This window comes from Accipiter gentilis, chromosome 5, assembly GCF_929443795.1.
Source record: "Accipiter gentilis chromosome 5, bAccGen1.1, whole genome shotgun sequence".
Taxonomy (NCBI): Eukaryota; Metazoa; Chordata; class Aves; order Accipitriformes; family Accipitridae; genus Astur; species Astur gentilis.
The window spans coordinates 30,128,626-30,150,286 of NC_064884.1; the positions used below are offsets into that span (position 1 = coordinate 30,128,626).

General features: G+C 39.8%; 1 protein-coding gene across 5 annotated transcripts in view; it reads right to left on the bottom strand.

Annotated features, from left to right (window-relative positions):
- ARID1B (AT-rich interaction domain 1B) overlaps positions 1 to 21,661 on the bottom strand; it is a 337,362-nt gene that overhangs the window by 7,902 nt on the left and 307,799 nt on the right. For 3 of the 5 annotated variants that reach the window (XM_049801069.1, XM_049801067.1, XM_049801066.1), the window contains 5 exons: positions 18,627 to 18,831; positions 8,974 to 9,112; positions 7,451 to 7,623; positions 5,686 to 5,836; positions 2,951 to 3,047 (listed from right to left, as the gene is read on the bottom strand). In XM_049801069.1, coding sequence (XP_049657026.1) covers positions 2,951 to 3,047; positions 5,686 to 5,836; positions 7,451 to 7,623; positions 8,974 to 9,112; positions 18,627 to 18,831 — 765 coding nt within the window. Of the gene's footprint in view, positions 1 to 2,950; positions 3,048 to 4,569; positions 4,687 to 5,685; positions 5,837 to 7,450; positions 7,624 to 8,973; positions 9,113 to 18,626; positions 18,832 to 21,661 lie in introns of all 5 variants that reach the window. The other 2 variants (XM_049801065.1, XM_049801068.1) reach the window with 1 other exon arrangement.

Consider the following 21,661-nt stretch of genomic DNA (forward strand, 5'->3'; position numbering starts at 1 on the left):
GTCCTCACCATCTAAAATATTTTGCTTCTTTTTTTATGCTTACTCTACTAAGAAGAAAAATCTTAAAAAAATTCAAAACCACTCAGTGAATCTTTTCAAGAGACAAGCACTGAATAAACTCTTAAAATAACAAGATATGCTGCAAGCATGCATGTCTGAAACACTGAATCTTATGATAAAGGCCTGGGCTACACACAGCAAATTTATTAGCAGAACACATTCTGCTGTATTTGCTACTCTGTGTAATTCCCAGGAAAATATGGTCCTGTTTGGGCAACCATCCCTCTTCCCAAATCATCCTAAACACATTTAATTTACTGTGAGATTATTACAGGAAATGGTCTCATGCAAACATTCTGTTCTAGTTTATGCAGGTTCTTACCCTGCTGATCAGTAATGAACTAAGCAATGTAAGTAACAGCTGCCACCTATGTTTTTTTCCCTCTTTGTTTCTCACCCTCTCAAGTGGGGAATGTTATGTGAGGTAAGCTGTTTTACCTTGGGGGGAGCCGAGTTGTTTTTAAATCATACAAGCTTGTATGTATTTATGTTTAAGATGGCAGAACAAAAAAAGACATGTTGCAGTTTGAGGGGAAGGTGGTAAGGTTTGCAGCGGTCCTTAGTTCCTGTGGGAGTTTGTTCCACAGTTCAAACCACACTGAGAGCTCTGAAGCAAAAAATGTGAATCAAATGGGTGATTTTTGAATATATGATCTATGGCAAATTCAAAGTTACGGCTCCCCCGGAAACTGTAGCTCAGTCACACTGCACAATGTATACTAATGTACTAGAGTTAAGATCAGATAAAATTCTGTATATATTCAATACAGGTCAGTTAAAACAGCTCTGGGATTCATAAACTCATCTTCCAACTTCGGTGCACGTAAAACCACAACTACTGTATTGCATGAAAGTTGTTGTTTTTTTTTAAAAAACTTGCTATAGAGCTGTCTGGCTATCTGAGAAATACCTATTTTCAGCCTTACATAAACTACTTGCTGTAGTAAATTCCACCCCTGGGGCCAATTTATACATTAAGAACTGACTTGGCAGTTGCCACACCTAAAAAGGAGGTATTTGTTTTACCACAGTGACTCAGAGCACTTAAAGTAGACACTTGGGATTGAAGCACATGGCTTTTTAAAAGCAGTTCAGTGCTCTTGTATATGTAGTGGCAGCATGCCTAATGGTGCCCAATGCTGAGGACAGTGATGCACCTGAACTCCCCCTCTTGTGTAAAGGTTTGGCAGGAGACTGAAGCTGCACAATGTGTCTCTCTCCGCCAGGGATGTGGAATTCTGAGACCTCACAGAAGACAAAAAGACACCAACCAATACATGTCACCTGATGCATAATAGCTCTCAGGGTACAAGCATTTGTAGAGGAATTGAAAGACCTGGCTTGAAGTTCTTCATTAGACCCAGGAGTTCATGCTCCAAGCACCTCCTTCCCAGGTCATTCCCTAGCCTTCAGGTTGTAGATAAAGCTTCGAAAGGGCCATCTTTCACATTCTTCCTGTATCACTATAGAGTGAGATTTAGGAAATTGAAAATAAGCTAGTGGCAACCTAATATCTAGCTAAATGGAGATGTAGAATCCTCTGGGACTGAGAAGGAGAGGCTGAGGCCAGCCAGGATCCTTGCCCTTCATTCTTCACTGCTTTTCTGCATTAATGCATTTTGCATTCAAGAGTCATTGTACAAAGCATATAAACAGCATGAAGGACAGGGCCAAATGTATTTTTACAAATTCTAGCTGTCTCCTTGTTTAAATGAACATGTAGTTAATATATTCCCTGTATACATTAGCATGGAATATCACATATTGTTCTGTTACATATCTTTGCAATTTCCCCACTAAATCACCTAGACTGCTAACATATGCTCATCATAAAGAACAACAAAACGGTTTTTTGATTATGCTATTTTAGAGATTTTATGAACCAAAGAGATAAGGAAGAAATTCTGAAATAGAAATTTATATACATTTTCAGTACAGTGCATCCTAAGATCTCCTCTTTTAAGCCCCTCCCCCAGGGAATCTCCTAGTAAAACAAACCCAGACTGAAAAGGACTATCTGAAATTGGCTGAAAACTAGCCTACATTTTTTTTTGTATTATAAGGAAATACTTTCCATTTTGGAAGCTAACTTCAACTTTAATTGTTTTATGACTAGAAATGAATTAATAACAAACAGGATGAAATTCTGATCCTGTTGAAGGCAGTGGATTTTTGCTATTGACTTGTAAGATGGGATTTTGCTCACAAGGTATAAATGATACACCTAACAAAAAAACAATCTTTGTAATTAATATAATTTGTATTTTCAAAGTTATTACACAGTTAGGGAAACTGGAATGTACAAATGTTTAAGCTAATTTTTAGCACTAATAATGTTCTCTCTTATGGATTTGTACCATATTATTACTAGAGGTAACATGTGGCAAATATGCCATCCGATTTATATTAAAGATAGGTATCTCAATATGACCCACCACAGCATTCTAAATAGTTCAGAATGCTGCACGTTTTACTTTGTTCCAGTCTTCTGTTGGGTTCACTTGGCTGCGTGACATTAAGTTCAGGCCCTTCAGCCTGCCAGCCAAGCAGCTTTCCTATTTGTTTCTGGAATTGAGGCAGCACCACTTTACTAGCCTACGAATTATACTTTCCAAGTCTACTGGTTATTAACTTGGGACGATCACTTGATATGCATCTAAAACCACAGAACATCTGTTAAAATTTACACTCTTCCAGTATAATGAACACATTTTCCTATAGCTGCACATACACTGCTTATGCATATGGGCTGTGATTTTGACCAGAACTACAGTGCTCCTCTGTGCCAAAAGACATATATCGTATAAACAAATTTTTGAATGTATACAAAATTTTGGGGTGGCTTTTATTAAACAAATGTTATGAATATAGCTGTTTTCCCCTCTCCTACCTGCTGCTGTGGATACATTCCAGGTTGATGTCCTCCATATGGTGGCTGTCCTGAGGGAGGTCCTTGTCCTGGATACTGCTGCCCATATGGTTCATGCCTAAAATGAAGCATCCAAATCAACACTTAGAGCTGCTAGAAGTTCCAAGCCACTAGGAAAAGCAAAGTACTCTGATAATCTTGCACCCTGAAGATATTTGCCATTTGGAAACAAGGTGAAGGTACAGTGTGGTATGGTCCTGAGCCTGATGTAGTAAGCTCTGCTGGAGCTGGCAGCAGAAGGAAGGAGATAAAGCACAGAGAAGAAAGGAGGAGTAGTGAAGATGCAACAGAGAGATTTAGAGGTAGCAGTCAGGAATGGGAATAGGGTATGGTCAGCAAGGCAGCTGCAGCCGCTGGGAATCCATCTTAGGTGGAAAAGTATCTGATTTACAGCTCAAAGGTTGCAAGTCAAAATTCCTGTTTTAACAAGTCACTCTCCAAGCAAGCTACTTTCTGGATTATTTGAGAATATAATCAATAGTTAACTGCCAATTTTAAGTGAAATAATTATTTTAGTCTGATGATAGTGATAGAAAGTGAGTACCAATTTCATTACAATATGTAACATTTAAATACATCATTACTGAGTAAAAACAGTACTCATAATTTTGCTAACGTTCATGTAATTTTTAATTAAAGCTACATAATGAAGCATACGCATAAGAGGCAGAGCTGCATTGCACTTGGAAACTTACCTGTGGCCTTTAAGACCTCTGAGGACCACTACAATGCAACTGCAATATTTTTAGCACATCTGAATGACATTTAGGTTGCTGAAATGAAGTACTTGGAAAGTATTAAGATTGATAAATAACACTGTATTGCAGACCAATATGTCAGTAATTCCGCTCTGTACACTACCAGTGAGAACAAGTCTACAATTTGAATATAATTATGGAAGTAATATATCAGGGGGAGTCAGAGAAATGGAGGACTGGGGAACCCGACATGTTAAAAGAACTAATGAGACCTAATTTTTCCAGAAGCATAGAAAACTTACATTTTTTGAGAGTTGACCCGAGTGAAAGCAATAGCTGCTCAGTATGTCCTAAAGTTATGATGTGGATGGAGAGAAATTACCTAATGCCAGTTAAAGGAACAATGTAACCGATGGGAATTGTCCACAGTTGTCCAAGATGGTACGTGCAGTAAGATAAAACTGAGCAAAGGTACGTGCATGTTATAGATAAGGGAACACTTTCTAAATGTTCAATTTATTAACCACAGGATAACCACAAGCCAGGTGAAGTTGTAGAAGATTTCAGAACTGCTGTCATTTAATGCTGCTCTGGAGAACTATAAAATATGTTCTAGTTCAGTGTTGGCAGGGAGATACACAAGGTAGGATTTGTACTCCTTTTCTAAGATCTCTGATTCTATAGCTACAAAAAAGTCAACTGATTCACCCAAGCCTCCACCCCCCAAGAAACTGAACCAACAGTAAAAGCCTAAGTAAGAACAGACAAAACAGAAGTAACACACCAAGAGGCCACATATTCTGTCTATGTGCTCTCACAGAGGCTGCTAGCACTCATTAGCTGGTTATTGCAGATATTACAAACAGAGAAATCAGTGTTCACCTTTGCTGGCCAGGGTAACGATTAGGAGAGTACATGCTTGGGTCACTGTTTGAAGGCACCATGTTGCTTTGACCAGGTGGTCCCATACTGCCTTCAGGACCCAGCCCATGATCCGACCTAAAAAATGACAAAGGAAACCTCATTCTGTAAAAAGCACTTATTCTCCAAAATTGCCAACAAAATAAAACAAAACACACCCCTTAAAGAAAACATTCTCTTGACTTATCACCTTCCATCAGAACGCTTACTCTCACTGACTCCCCAGCAATGTGGTTGAACAACATGATCATACTTGTGTTACTCTACACATCTACTACTTCAAATTACTGACTGAAAACTACTCTGCCGTTACACTTAAAAGACCCACACTGCACTACTTTGGCTACCATCAGGAAACAAAAAGTGAAGCTAAAGTACACAGCCTAGTGAAAGTAAGAGTAGGAATATACCCAGAGCTGCAAAACCTACCAGACTACTTAATATAATCCAAACATTCCCAAACCATTCTGCTTGCTGTATACCAATGCTTAGACAACAGTGATTTTACTGATTTCCCCCCCCCGCAAGCCTTTCCCAGGATAAACAAAAGAGGATCAAATTTATTTTGTGTACTTCACTGAAAGACAAACTTAAGAGGGTCCCGATGGACACACTGCAAGAGTGGTGCCCCTACAGCTCAGACAACAGACTCCAGACTCTCCAAACACAATTCACTAACACACTGCAAGCCAGATGTATTTAGGCTGTGCATTTTGTTTTCCATAAAAAGCCCACCAATAACTGTTAGGTGAAAACATGTCCAGAAGACTAACTCAGGTTCTGCTTTATGCCATCACAGCCCAGCCCAGCAGCCAGCTCAAGGCACCTGTCAAACACACCCATGTGCTGATCTGCTGCAGCTTGAATGACTTCTAAGATGTGACAATTCCTCCTTATCAATTTCTGTGAACAGCTATACTCAGTCATTACCAGTGGTTTGACTCCCAGTGATTTAGTAAGATGCTGTAGGAAATGTAGGCTGCTATGTTCTCTGCAAGGTGCAACAGGAAAATGAGAAGGCGAGAGACAGGATCATTTTCACTAATGGGCTTTACTTTTTCCTGAAGATTGACTCACCTCCTGTCATAGCCACTTCCATAAGAGAACTGCTGTCGCTGGCTCATGCTCATGTTGGACATTGCTCCAGATGGACTCTGGTTATACATGTCTTGTATTCCACTGTTAGGCATTTGTCCAGGGGTCATGAAAGGCTCATTGCTTCCAGGCACTGCAACAGTAAGGCAAATTGAATATATTATTCTGGGTGTTTGAAGATAACTTTCTATCAAATGATGTATTTTAAACTAATGTTCAGATCCCTAACACTGCCAAGGAGAATTAGCTGGTGTCTGACAAGCTCTCCAAGGTCTGATGAAAACACACGAAGCAGCACCACTACCAAGATGATGGTTATAATATTAAGGAGCTGCAAGCAAGGAAAGTAATCTCATCCTATGGAACTGAGCGCATCAGGCAGCTTCTTGCCTGTGGTCTTCATAGCTGAAGATGAACTTGCTCTTGTTCTTTTCACCCCAAACAATGCTACATATGAATGCAAAAATATATCTTGCAGAACAGACGACAGCAAATCTCCTAGTTTGGATTACAAAGCTGTCAGAATCAGGTTCTTCCTTTTCCCATAAAGCCCTCGTACACACATGTATACCATAATTTAGTTACGGAAAGGATACTGTATCCTAATTTAGCTTCTCGAGCAGGATGGGCATATCCTACAGGTCCAAGAAAAGGCACATTGACCACTATTACTGGATATAAATCCCCAAGCAAATAGAGGAAGAGACATTATCCTTTAGTCCCTTATAGTAGATACTGAACAGAGACACTTCTCTTTTGACAGGATAAATGTGAAATGTACGACAAAGTTCAATAAACCACTTCTTAATTTCAGATGAATATAAAACCCAAAGTGAATCTAAGGCAGAGAGGTGCTAGTGTCCACAGTCCAGGCAAAAGGATTTAAAGGGAAGGTTTAAAAAACACATCAGATTGACTATGTCTTTTAAAGCATCTCCCCACTTCATCACATATGTTTCTTCCCCTGATTTCTGGACCTTTTCTTCCCATTCTTCCCTTTTGCTCCCTCTCCACTTTCTTAATTTCATCTCCTCCATCTGCTCTTCTCTGTGCAGCCATTGTGTGCCCTGCTTGTGTTCTTTCCTCCCGCTTTCCTATAGATGAGGCATGCAAGATTGATCCATTTTAGGCACATTTTACAATATCCACAAAACCACCTGTAGATTAAGTGCACAAAAGGACAACTCAGGTTTGACATTAATTTGATTTTTGCTTTCTAAAAATAAACTTTGAGTGTGTTTATCACGTTTTGTCATGGGCTGTCCAAGTGACAAAAAACCCTAAGCTTTCCTACTCTGAAAAATGTGTAGACTGAGAGCATTAGGAGACCTCGTCAGTTCTGCACAGTGAATTCTCAGTTCAGCCCTACTACAACCAGGCATGTTGCTTCACCCCTTCACATTCTAACACTGAAGTCCAGCATCTGATTTGCAGAGTAGCTAACCACCTTTAAGAAACATAAGGCATTGCACAAAATCTAACCCTATGAATTGATGCCATTTCCTGAAATGTATTCCTACAAGCATTTTTAGCATTCTGTTAAGTAAAATAAACAGTGTGACTCTGAGAGGGGAAAATATGACCAGACCAGAATGAAACACAATTGCACTGCATCTCTCTTTTTGGTACAAGGACACCATTTTACCAATGGCAAAATCAGCAAAGTAAAAAAGCTCATTGTGATGACTAGAACATCTTCATTACATAGAAGTAGGGAAGAACACTTAAGCTCCCACAAAGAAAATACCTTTTCTCATTCCACCAAAAGGATCTTTATTCGGCTCATATGGCATCCTTCCCATCATATCTGGCATGTTTATTCCCTGCTGGTATGGTGCATTTGGCGTCATGGAGTTTCGCTTTGGGAATGCTGAATCACTTACATCAGAAAAGGGATCATGCACACTAACTGCGCTGTTTCTAGCAGATGAGAAAAAGGAGGCATTAACATCATCGTGTATTCATAAGAATTGTGAAAACAGACTGGACTATAATACACCTAGCCCATGATGCTGTGGCAGTGATCAGTGCACGATACATCTGAGGAAGATGCAAAAAACTTTCACAATGGACAGTCATTAAAAAAATTCACCCCTTTTTTTCCCACACCTATCTGGCTACTTACCTTAAAGATTAGGATTTTTAATCTAATTCAACTGCATGTGTTCTTATTATTCATATAAAAGTCTAAACCTTTCTGAAATTTCACTAAGCTGTTTGCCTCACTACCCCAAGGCAGTGAGCTCCACAGGTTAATTATATGCTGTGTCAAAACAGTATTACTTTTTATCAGTTTCATATTTATTACCTTTCAAATTTACCAAGCACCCCATTGCTCTCCTACCAGAGGAAAGACTAAACAGCAGCACCTGATTTACCTCCCAAATACCATTTATTGTTATGGAGAGGCACTAAGCTTTATGGTTGCAGCCAGCTTTATTCTAAAGCCCTTAAAAATTTGGCTTTGAAAATGGAGTTTCCCTGATAACTATCAGATTTATTCTTAACACAAAAGAAAATTTTCTACATAGTGAAAGAAAACTCAATCTGAATTAAAGATGATTAAAAAAGGTTCCTGTTATCCTTTCTGCAGTATTACAGATGGAGAAAAGAAGAACCTAAGCACGTTAAGTTCAGAGGACTCTACATAGGTCAGAGCTCAGCTGCTTTCCTGCTGAAGTCAACAAGAACTTTTTTTGCTGGACTTCAGTGGGCTAAGGATCCTCAATGAATGGTGACAAGGCTTCACTTCAGATTAAGCTGGTCTAAGTGACTTACAGGACGTAGAACTGAGAGGGATCTCTTGGTCCATCCAGTTGAATCCTCTGCCATCTCAACCACTGTTATTATATATGCTTTTTATAATTTGAATTTAAGTAACACCTTTAAACACACATTCCTCCCTCCTGAGTATGAATGTCTGGACCTGTACACCAGAGGAGGACAGGGTAAGCAAGGAAAGGAAGGTTGTGGTTCAAAGTTGGTGCTGCTGGGTTCCACCTTCCCCTCCACTCTTCATATATTCACATGGCCCCCTTTGCACTGGTGCTTGTCTGATCCTTCTCTGGTGTTTAGAAAGCTAATGCAGCTCCTAGTCCTTCCTCCCTTTCTCCCCTCCAAAAAGAAATAATTTTATGCCGCTTTTAAAGCTCTGACCAGTTCACCACAGAATCAGATGAGTGCCCGAGCAGTTGGGAAAGGGAAAGACTGGCTTAAACTGTTGTAGAACTACACAGCTCAACAAAACATGAAGCAAAGCCCTTTTCATACCTGCCACCCTGCATAGGTGTCATCTGTCCATGAGGTGTTGATGCTGGTGTTGGGGGCTTCAAATCGCCTGGCACTTCTGTCATGGAATTACTACCAGTAGACTGTGGAGTCTGTGGGCCTTGCAAGGAACCAGAATTAGCTGGGAAATGAAAAGAAAAAGGAAATATTAAAAGGTAGCAGCCAAATTCCTTGGAAATAATAATCAACATGGAGAGAAACTGGTTCTTTCCCCCATAAGCCTGCTTACACCATGCATCTCAGTATAACTATATATCCCAAATCCTCTGAGATCAGGATATGCTGTGCAGTAATAGCCATCATCTTTCCTAGAACCATGAATTTAATCTGCTGCCTGAAGCAACATGAATAGAGATCATCTAGATGAAGGATCATTTAAATCGGAGGGCAGAGATACAAAGTTAATTGTTTATAGTTTACAACAGAGTAAATGAAGGTTGTTCTTTAGCACAACAATGTCTTCTTTATATAATCACTATCACAATACATACATTCATATGGCAAATTTCAGCCAGAAGCTTTTCCTCACAGATTTGAACTGCTATATTAATATAAATTCATAATTTCATTTACCACTAAAAGGCAGGCATTTCCACGGTGAAACACAGCAAATGATTAGTGGCACACTGCAACCCTATGCCATCTTTGAGACAGCATGGCAAAAGATTGTATTTAAGAAATGCAAAAGACAATCTGGCATAAGAAGAAAGGGACCACTGAAAGCAGAATTTGAACAGGAGGCTGTAGATAACACTCCTAATAAACTGTAAAAGTAGCAATGGCCATCTTAACAAAATGTAGTTAGGGTCATTGTAGAGCACATATAACAAGACCAGGTCAATTCTGCAAAGTATCTATTTGATCTGCAAAAATTTCTATGTTGTGATCTCAGGAAATGATAGAGTACCTGCACTACTGTCCTCCTTAATCATGGTAAATAGCTATATTCTTGGTATGACAACAAGCGTAGAAAAGCATGTACTGTTCTATTCCAACAAGACTGAGCAGCAATAAGGGCATTAAATGAATACATCATATAAGCTAATGATAAAACATATCCAGACCAGTCTTTTGAAGTAGACACTGAAGTTACTATTTTCATATGACTACTGAGGAGAAATACTTGCCAACCCCAAAGATCTGACGTAGTAGTTTTCTGATTTAGAAGGTAGGAATTAGTAACAACATCTAAGCCTTGGATCTCACTGGCCTTGCAGCAGAAATTCTACCTGAGGATAACTTGTAGGATTCAAATCTTTAGATGCGATTGGGAAAAAAAATTACCAAAGAAAAAATTCACAATCTATTAATAAACTCAGAAAGATATGACTTTGGCTTGAGAGGTCCTTCTTTTTCATGAACTGTCATGTAAGCATTTTATAGTGCCTGACTATCTATGTTCAACAACCAATTAACAAAACTTTATAAATTACTGTTAGAGGGAAAATTGGAACAAGCAGTATGGGCTTTTCTTCTGCATGTGAAAGAAAGAGTAGTTTATAATTGACTCAGAATCCTAGAACACTCATCATCTTGACAGGCAGAGCTTGTTTTTAACTGAAGAACACCTTTTTTATATGTGTTTCATTTATATCTGTAACACATGTTCCACTATCTGGAAATCAGTCTCAGTAGCAAGTGCATATGTAAAATCCACATTGTGGAGACTACATTGTTCTTGTCCTCAGCTTTTTGCAGCATGTTTGGATTATGTTCACATAGTAATGAAGTTTGAAAGCAGTTTAAGAAAAGCTCTCTGATTGCATTAATACAGTAAAAACAACATTTGCAACAACTAATGCTACAGTTGAGTGAAGGCTTTAGTGCTATAATAAAAACAAATTCATATGATAATAAAAAAAATCATCATGTTCACATAAAACAAGCCCTTTGTATATATGACCCCTGAGTGAGCCAGGATCATTCTTCTGCCCTTGAGCTTTAAACACAACTCTAGATTACTTCTAAAAAGCTTGAAAGCATTTCTGAGTTAAGCCACACATTGTCACATACCATCTTGTTGTATTAGAACCATGCAAGGTAAACATCTTAGTGTACCCAGATACTTACTGTAAAATATGATATTGCCTAACCCTGCATATTTCTCATATGGTGGGCTATTAAGCAGCAATTAAGTTCTTCCCTATCCTACCTGAGCAAGAACTTAATTCATATCTAAAGTAAACCTGAAGAAAATAAGTAACTATTTTTTCAGTATTCATGGGCTGCATGAATATAGAATCTTTAGTATGAATAACAATGTGGTTTATATAATTGTCGTAGATAAGGAAAGGTTTAAAAGGAAAAAGAAGATAGCCAACTGAGAAGCTACAAGTAAAATTTCTACCTGCTGGGTGGTGGTTATAGGGTTGGTTATTTTTCCCTCACCTCTTTCTAAATGACTACTTATAAACAGCTGAAAAAATGGAAGGCAAATGCTATCTTGAAAAGTGCAAAGTTTCTGGTACTGCTTTGTTAATAGGCTTTGTTCTTGATCTCCATTAGGTCAGGGACACTTCTGCAGAATAGGGAGTGCATTGTTTCAATCTCTGGATTAGGTCATCAGCTACCAAGAAGACCCCAAGTGTGGATATGACCTACAAGCAACTGCAAAGACAATTATTTCTATGTCATACACTCATAAGCCACTGTATAGTTCATCTATATTTTAGTAACATCATCAATTTAAATAGCACATCCATGGTTCCTGTTGGTAGAGGAGGTAGGTACAATTTTTTAAGCAACTTAACGTTCTCTTGTAGGATGTGATTTTCAGTACCTTTGCCAAGCTTCAGTCAATCATTGGGAAGCCATCCTGATGGATATTCTCCTCAAGCCAATTTTGTTTTGGAAATTTTCAGCTCTAACTGGCCAGCTTTTTTTAAGAATGTGCTTTCAAAAATACATGGTCCTCTTCTTTTGTCCCCAAAAGAGAAATACTTTTCTATGAATCTTCCAAGCCAAGTATATATTTGGTCACCTTTTTCATACATAGCAACAGTTGTCCCTTCATTGTCTGAAGAAGAGACTTGGTGGTAATATTGGGGACATGCCTGTGACAGGGAAAGTACTCTTGCTGTTCCAGTGTTTATTCCAATTTGGTCAAATAAATTTGTGAAAAATAACTGTTTATATGTAGAGATTATTAGCTTGCTATACATTCACTGCTTGGTTTTCTGAAGTTCCTGTTTGTACTTATTTCAGTATGGGGGTGAGCAGGATTCTCACTGTAATTCAGCTCCTGGGTTGATCTGGGCAGTCTTGAATATGGAGCTGAGCACGAGAACCTACAGCCAGGAAGCCATGGCACACAAGCTCTCAGGGTTACAACTGGACATTGGCAAGCACAGGCAAGGTAATAGGGTTTCTGACCATTAACAGAAAAGGAGAATAGAAGGACACTGACAAGGGGACTGGGAACATGGAAAGGATATATGGATTCTGCTGAGATCAGATTAGAATCTGAGAAGTCTGAAGTTGCATGGACATGGTACTACACAACAGGGAACACCAAGAAAGCCCAGAAAATGTACCTAATGAGAGTTAAAGTACAGGGAAAGAACCATAAGTGGCTGGATAGAGACAGAGAGTTCAATACTGGGCAGAGTCCAATACTTGGCATGTGAGTGAAACTAAATTTTGCACAGGAGGTTCTTAGATGTGTGCTCCTTTTCTGAGAGAGTCTGTTTAGATATGCTGTTTTCCAGCTGGGCAGAACATGTAGGGCAACACATGAGATAATATAAAGGGCTATACATGCAAAACTTAGAATATTAGTACCTAGACTTAGCAGATACTCATGTTGTAAATTTTCTGGTAGCCCAGTTCCTCTTTTGTAGAATGGGAATCATACTACCTTCCCTCTCAGACGTGTATTGCAAAGGCTGATTAATACTTTTTAAAGCCCTCAAAATACAGTTGCAGTGAAGATGAGAAAAACCAAGGAGTAAATTTATAACCCTCTGTTTGAGTCTGGTTGAAAGCTGTGGCACAAGTAAGGGCTGTGTACTGAAAAGTGAGGATAACACAAAATACTGAATAGCTCCTCATTCACTGAGCACTGTTCATTCCATGCACTAAATGACAGAGACATTTCATGGAAAAAATTTCAATGTGACTATGCAATTAAGAGTGTATTGAACTGTATATGCACAAGGAACATAATTAAGGTTGCAAAGATTATATCTCACTTTTGGCATTTCCTAACCTTTGAGCACTTGACTTTGCATCAAAGCAATACACTTCAAACAGTTTTTGGATGTAGCATTTGAACACAGGTGCCTGCATGCACACATGTTAAATGAAAACTAGTTATGTTCTCTCATACATGCATTCTACACACATTGCTATTAGCAATGTTTTCTAGTTAAAGAATGTGAAAACAACCCTCTTCATAAGAAAGTACAGTATTCCTTCTTCATGTTTCACCTTAACTTTTACATTTGCTAAGCTGCTCTCTGAAATTTTTACATCTATCCTTGCATGGATTTTATTAGGGTAGATGTTAATTTTGACTGTGGACATCCTGAAATAGAAACCCTATATTTTAAAGTGCTTCATAAGCTTCAGTATTAACAGAGAACTAAGAAGAAAAACAAACAATATTCTTCTAGAATAGGTAATCTCTGCTTACATGATTCTGCAGCTGTCTTGGGGATGTCCAGGAAAAAACCTGTGTGTACATAGCTACTGAATGCTTCATCTCACATCCACATCTCAGCAACACTTGTCTTTCAAGTGTCATAACAGATTTGTAAGAATATGCTTTTAACAATAGAAAATTCATCCAAAATGAAATAAAATGAACATCTTTGTCAGTGAGAATGTGAGGTCCTACAAACTCTTCCACAGTTCACTCAATGGCACATATTATTCTTGGCAGCACGGAATTATAGCACCAGTATGGCTTTTCCCTTGCAAAGCCTGCATGGTGGTGAGTACTGCTTTCAGGAAAGATCCTTTATTCACCAGAAGAGAAATATGCAGTCAAAAAAAAAAAAATATCTTTCTCTTGCCAGCAATTTTTTCCCTTCAGGAAAAAAAAAAGAAAAAAAAAAGAAGGAAGAACTCAACCTCTTGAAACTCCATTAATATGAGGCCTGACATGCTCTCTAGGATATCCCTACCTTTTGCCAGAAGCTACAAATGTATACTCTAAAGTAAACAATGGAAAGGTTACTGAAGGTTAAGTACATTCACATACTTCAGAGCGAACAGCCAGCCGCCACGCTGGGAAGATAATTTACACAGCACGAACCCAGTGCCCCAGTTAGGCTGGGCTGGGGGCTGCTGGCTGTGGCAGGGCCCCCCTGGGTGAGCAGGGGCGCAGGCATGGGGGCACCTCTGCCTTGTCCCCCCATCCACCCCTCCCGACCCCTTGCCCATCCGTCTTCCGTGGGGATTCCCTGGCTGGCCTCATGACACGCTCCATGACATCACCTGCCTGCTAATAATAGCACTTCAGTCAGCCACCCGCCAGCAGAGACTGATGGGTTTGGTTACAGACGCACTCACTGAATGGCTGTGTCGTGTGGTGCTGTGTCGTGTCCCCCGCTATCCCCCTCCCCAAGTCTTGTTTCTCTGCTGCCAAGGAAACGCAGGGAACACACTCTTGGCACGCTCTCACTCCCTCTTTCCAACACAGGCGTGCAATTTTCCAGGTTTGCCGTAATGAAATCTCCGTTGACATCAGGGCCAGCTGCTGAGTGTTACTCAGGAGCATCCTCGGCTGTACCACTGTGGCCATCCTGTTCATTCAGTATAGGATAAATGCTCAAGTCTGTAATTTTGAGAGTCATGCACACATAACCGCATACTGCATCTAAGAATTTATAGTGCCAGGGTACAGCAATGGAATATAACTCCTTCATGCTGATGCTCTTTTGCAATTTTCTTTCCAGCACCCATTAGTACTTAGAATAATGGCCCCCAGAATTCTTTTTAGTTTAGAACTTGCCACGAGTTTTGACAAAAATATACACAAAATCATCAAACACACATGACAGGAAGAGCATTTTGTCTTTGCAGCCACTTCTGAAAAGCACTGGGGTCCTGAAGGATGCTTATGAAGACCTACAATGCCTCTCTCTAAAAGGGATTTTCTACACAGCAAAAGAGAAGTCAACAGTTGACATGGACCTTGGCACAGACCCAACGATCAGGACTTAAAGCCAAAAGGGGTCCTCTAACAGCTAGCCTGTCATAGGCATCTGCTGCTGATCTTCACTGCTGATGGCATTACCTGACCCAGACAGATTTAAGCTGTGATGCAGAGGCCTCAGCCTACCACAAGCATGTCTCCAACTTGCACAGCCTCAGAGCACTGCAAGCCACACTAAAACACATCCAGGCCCCCACCTCTCCCTGGAAGTTTTATGAAAGAACAGAAGAGAACCTGACAGTGATAGGAAGCCAGAACATTTATTAAAATAGGCAGCTAATCCTACCCCTAACACCTTGGCTACTGTGCAAACCTCTGCTGAACAAAGCCAATCAGCCTGTCACTTTGCTGCTCTGCTCTCATTCCTTTTTTCAACTTTTTATAATTGCTGATGCTGTCCTGAATTGCACTGGACATAGCACTAAATTATTCACTCTTTTACATACCATTTACCTTATTAATGATGTTGTAAAAAACAGAAGTGATGGGAGAATCCCAAATACAGCTCTACAAGCAAATGGACTAACACATGAACCCAGACCACTGCCTCACAGTCCCATAAATTTGACTTACATCGCACCCTTTCCCTGACCAGCTTCTTCTATAGGAATCTCCTTGCTATGGTTGCTGCACTGTGTTTCCTAGCATTACCTCTATGATTGCATTCTAAAGGTTGTCTGTGAGGCAGTCACGTAATCACCCCTTGGATGTGAGACACCTGCAAGAACTGAGCTGCTCTAAACTGCACTTCAGCCTGCTCCCAACTTGTATAACATCTGCCTGGGAGCTGCATCTACATAGGAACTGAATTCTTCTCTGGCTGCCAAGAAGGCTGCCAGTCCCTATCTATTCTTATGAGCAACTGAAATATTTAGTTTTAAAAGTTTGATGAAGATCATCTGATTTTTAAACTCTCAAGACTCTGATTTCATAGCATCAGCTGGTTAGAATTGGACAAAATACAACACCCTCCCCTCTAAGTCCCCCTGCTTTTTATCAGAATTAACTTCAGCCCTAATACTTTAACTAGTTCTCTGAAAATGGATTTGGCTTCACAGTGGCTCTGCCTACACTGAGCTAACTGCACAACAGAGGCTAACGGTTAAAGCAGGACCTTTGGAGGCTACTGTTTCTTGTTCTATTGGGCTCCTGTTCCCTCTGAATGCCAGAGAGTAACAGATTATCTGAAGTGCATCTACAACTCTACTTCTTTTGTGCAGTTAAAATGTTAATGTTGGTATATACTAAAGGAAAAGGAGCAAGAAAAAAAGCTGACTATTAAAGAGAACAGGCTTGTACTCTCCGCAGCATCTATACCTCAGCGGGATTTCATGTACTAAAGCTGATACACACTGGGAAAGCCTTTCTCCATACAGAAGTGCAGTCCCATTCAGTGACACAAGCTCTTTTCTTGCCAACAAAACAAACCTTAAGATCTTTGCTTGCTTTCTCCTCTTCTAGTCTCTATGTCCTGCTGTGTTTTTATTTTAGAAAAATAGTTTCAGTTCTCCTCACAGACAGATTGCTTGAATGTTATGACAAATTTAAACTTGGACTTTGCCATTTTCATCTGTAGTTCCATGATGCAAAAGGACCCTGTGAAAGTGGTACATCTGACATTTCTATTCCTTTCTTTCAGGTTTATGTATTTAAATAACGATTCTTCATCTCAAAATTCAGCCAATTTACGGTGATCATCCCTGACCCAACTACTGAGAGCAGTGTTGGAGGGAGAGGGGGTACTAGAGGAGAGAGCAAAGCAAAATACTCTTTCATTTTTAGTACTGCTGTTTAGTTTTAGAAACAGATGAATTTCCTCTTCATCCTCCTTAACAAGTCTTAACAGTTTCAGCTTTCTCAGGAGGTGACAGGCACATCCAACATTTTTTGCAGTAGTGCGCATTCAGGACACTCTATGCTCATTTCAGACAGATAAACACTTGGACTACAGGCTTCACTTCTAGTACCAAACATTTTTCTGCATCTTCTAAACTTGTATTGCAAAGTAACCTAGTTATCTTCTCTATTAAATAGTCAGTGTTGGGGTGCCTGATAATCCTAGGTGTTAACAAGGTGGAGGAAATATTTAAGCTATTACACAGAGAGATGTACCTAGGAGGATTTTAACCAAATACTCCCCCAAATCCTTATAATGAATACATCAGGCTGAGAAAGATTTAAGCCTTATTGCCGTTATCTTTTCTGTACTGACAAAGCGCTATCATAAGAAATGATCTTGTAAAGGCCAGAACTGTATTATATGATTGTAAAGGTCTTTGCAATTTTCTAGTATCCATGATAGGATACTGGAGCCATGCAGCCTGCAAACTGTCTGCAGAGCTTGCTGGGTCCCTGACTTGCCACTTCCCATTTCCAGCCAGTGAACTGCACTAACAGAAATTAAGTTATTTAATACTTTCCTAAAACTGCCTTCTAATGCATGAAACTGCTGTAAACATTCCAGGAATTACATTCTCCTAGCAATAACAGGAGATGATCTGCCTAATAGTAATTGTGAAGGTAGTTAACAAATTTTGTCAAATTATTTTGTTGGTCAGAAAAGCCTAATCAGCAAATCAAAGGAATTTTTTCCTCTTCCATGGGTAGTCCAGAAGTCAACATAACAGACTAATATTACGCACCTCTTCCTATGTACTTAACATGTTTCTACTTAAGAATTTCCCTGCCTTGAATATCAATCATGACTATCAAATCTTGAGAGTCTTAAGTTAAATGAATTTAGAAAGAAAAGAGTGTGGTTTCAAATACCACACCGTACATGCAAGAACAACAGCCAAAATAAAGCAATTCCAGTTCTAGTTTTTCAGACAAGAGAATAAAGACAGTGATGCTAATGACTTATCTGACATACAGGATTAGCAACAAAAGAACAGAGCGTGCCTCCAAACTATGAGGTCTGGCAGTGAGGATACGCCATACTCTCAACTCTCTCCATCTGCCACCCATTCAACATGAGCTGTATCAGAGCAACCATCTGAGACCACTGATCAGTCCAGCATCTGCCATCCTGACTCCAACTGAAGCTTTACTAACCAACAGTTGTGTTGAAAACACAGCTTCAGAGTCATAGCAAGGAAAGTGCAAGTACCAGAATCTGATCTTTAGACAAACGGACGCTCCTTTTAGTACCAGCAGGCTCCTGTCTTACCGTGCAAGAACATCTGTGCAGAATGCTATTCTTTTTACTGTGCCAGTGTAACTGAATATTAAGGGTATGCTGGCACATGCATCTTTATATGTTAGTGAGCAATGACAAACTAGACACATGACTGTGGATGGCCCTTCAGAGTTAAATCTGAATTGACTCAGGAGCTAGCTCCAAGTTTGAAAACAAGATGTTAATAACATACTTATCCCTGCCGTTTGTCCAGCATTAGCAAGATATAAACTGCAACCTAGTATCTTCTGCATTCAAAAAATGGTTGTGTAAGAGGCTGCAGTTTTTTTGACTTACCAGGAGATGGCGGCTGAATCTTAGGTTGTTTCTTAGTATCTCCGGTGCTGAAGACTTCTGGAGGGGGCTCCTCCCCTCGCTCAATCTTGCACTCGAAGGCAAACAGGTACTGAATGTATTGTTTTTTCAGGGAGCTGGCTGCACTGCTCGAAGTGCCAACGTTCAAGGTGGTTGCCAGCTCACGCCACTTCTTGTTTTTATTAACCTAGCAAAATAAATGGCAGAATCACTGGTTTTCAGCAAAGTGGTTTGGTTAAGTCAGGAGACGAAAAAGGAAAAAAAAAAGAAAAAGAAAAAACCCCACTTAATGTCTTGGTTTACTTTTTTTATTTTCCTCTTTTAACTAATGCTCATTACTCCCACACGCAGTAATGCACAGACAGCATTTACAGTTATAAAACCATTAAGGAACCTGCTGATAGCTACATAAAAAGCTTTGCTTGTAGAGAGTCTTCTGCATGGTGCATTTTTTAAATGCCTTGCACTCTTCCAGGGCCTATCCTCTTCAGTTAGCAATCCATCTCCAAGCAAATTCATGCTCATTCTCCCCCTCTCTGACACCCACCCACACCCACCCCATTCTAATTAAAAGGCAGCTTCTAAAAACTGATTTAGAAAGCAGTAACAGCGTTATTCTGCAATTTAAGTGTTTGAGCATTGATATGAAAAATATTTTTTTTCTCCAAAATAGCCACCAGCTGTCAAACAGTTCAGCCCATAATCCCTGGTTCAAGTCCTTTCACTTTAGGGCGTCTTCCAGGGACAGATCAATGATCCTTCGGCTAGATGAGAGGCAGAATGAAGCGAGGGCCCTTAATTAATTAAGGCAGACTTCAGACACACAGGGCTAGTCCAGCAATACTCTGCATTACAGTGCTGACTGCACAACTCCACTGTGAGTCTTGTTTGCAGTGTAAGGCTGAGAATATTTAAAGACTCTGTTCATGAGTTCCTCAAACACAGCTGATCTGTAATAACAGTGAAGTTCATTTGTCATCCTGGATGATGCCACTGGCTTGCTCAGCTGTACCACTCACAGCAGCCAGTATTTTTGCTGTAATACCTGATATCCAAAAGTTCATTCAACCAGTTGTGCAATTGCTAGGTATGATCCAAGAAGGGGAGGCAGCAGTGAAATAAACCGGCTTTAAATGGCTGAGCACCTCAGCTTTTGTTGGGGAACAATGCTGATTCCATGATGACTACTATTTGCCCCGAGGCCTGAGATTTTAATGACTCCAATTCAGCTTGTATAGCTACAAAGGTTATCACTAGCCATATTGTTCCTAAGCCTGCGTGACAGAAAAAGAAACATTTCTTAAGTTTCTCTCAGTGTTTAGTAACACCATAACTGCTGCGAGTCAGCAAAGATATTTTGAAGATAGCATTAATAGCAAGCAGGTAGGCATGGCTATGCTAAGTGTTTTTATTTCTCTGGTACATCCTGCAAGAACCCAGGAGTTAAAGGGGATGAGATTTTCATAAACTGCCCCTGCTGAGGCTTGAAATCCAGTTACACAGCCCTTTTGTGCCTACTGACTTACAGCTAAGTGGTGCGTAAGGAACACATTGCATAATGCAAACAGAAACATTCGTGCCTAAATGCCCAGTATATTGGCATTTAAAAGAAGACTTCCAGCCACTGTCCTGTTCATGTTGGGACCCCATCAGCTGCAACTATTCAGACAGAGAATTATGCACCGCTGCTGCACAGCTCCACTCCCTGCCACTCTCCGGGCAGAATCATGGGATGTGGAGTGCAGCGATTGGAGCAACAGCTTTTTAGGAGAGCATCACCCCGATGCACTTAAATAAACCTCGGCAAGCAAAGCTCCGCACCTCTCAGTAGCCCCAAAGAGATAAACATGGTGATCATTCATGTGGGCACACTAGCAAAACCAGGAGCCTTTATTTTAAGTGTCAATTTTTACCAGTACTGAAGCACGCGTATTTGTAACTCAAGCTCTTTCAAAAATCAGTCTAAGTGAACAGCATCTGTTCTTTGGCAATGTATGTCTGTCACTGCAAATCAACACTGAGTGTCCCAAAATAAATTTCCATAATAAGCAAACATGAATGACTCTCTAGAATATCCCATCTGCCCCCCATCTTGCTTAATTTTTGATGCTAAGAGTCATACTATGGGCACAATACTATATGAGGCAGAGGCAGCTGCATGATACGATTTACCTGTAATAAAGTTTCTGAGCTAAAAGTAATCAAATCTTTATGATGCTGGGGGGCATGAGCTGATCACTAAAAATGTCAGGATAACATCTCTTACCCATATACAGCATTTAACAACAGGCAAGGTGAACTATATTAGGTTTCTCTGCTTTCCTTTCATAACAGAAATAGCTAAAATCTCTGGACTTGAAGGGCAAATGATCTAATTCAGTAGTCAAATCCTATGTTGTGAGGTGTACTATTAAACATAGCATTGAAAATGGTACTAATTATGTTGGACGTCTTTCTTGAACTAACCACATAAATTATTAAAATGTGCTCTCTTTCTGAGGATCTAATTTGTTTGCCATATTTTTGAGTTCAGATTTTGTAATTAGCATAAAATTGTATCTATTTAAATATCAAATATTATCTATTTTATATTAAATATTGCATATACATATTTATCTACATAGCTATGTTTTAGACCTCATCTTGCAAAACACTGAACAACCACCAACGTTCTTAAATCCACAGAAATTATGGGTCTCAGCACTTCGCAGTAGCTTCTAGCACCTAGCCAGAGTAATCCCCTAGATGCAAGGTATGCTTTGTAAAACCATCAGGCAAGGACAGATGACTTCGAATACCATGTCTAAGGCTGCAAATACTGACCATTTTCTCCTGCTTTCCCTTTTGATGGTGCTAGACAATGAAACATTTAGTTTTGCTCTGTGGTGGTCAGTCTTACACATGTCACAAGTAATTTCCAAACATCCCTTTGCAAAACTTCCAGCTAAATGGTGAGAGCACAAACCAAAGCTTCTCTCTCTCCCATCTGTGATATTTTTTATTCTCAGCTCCTCCTG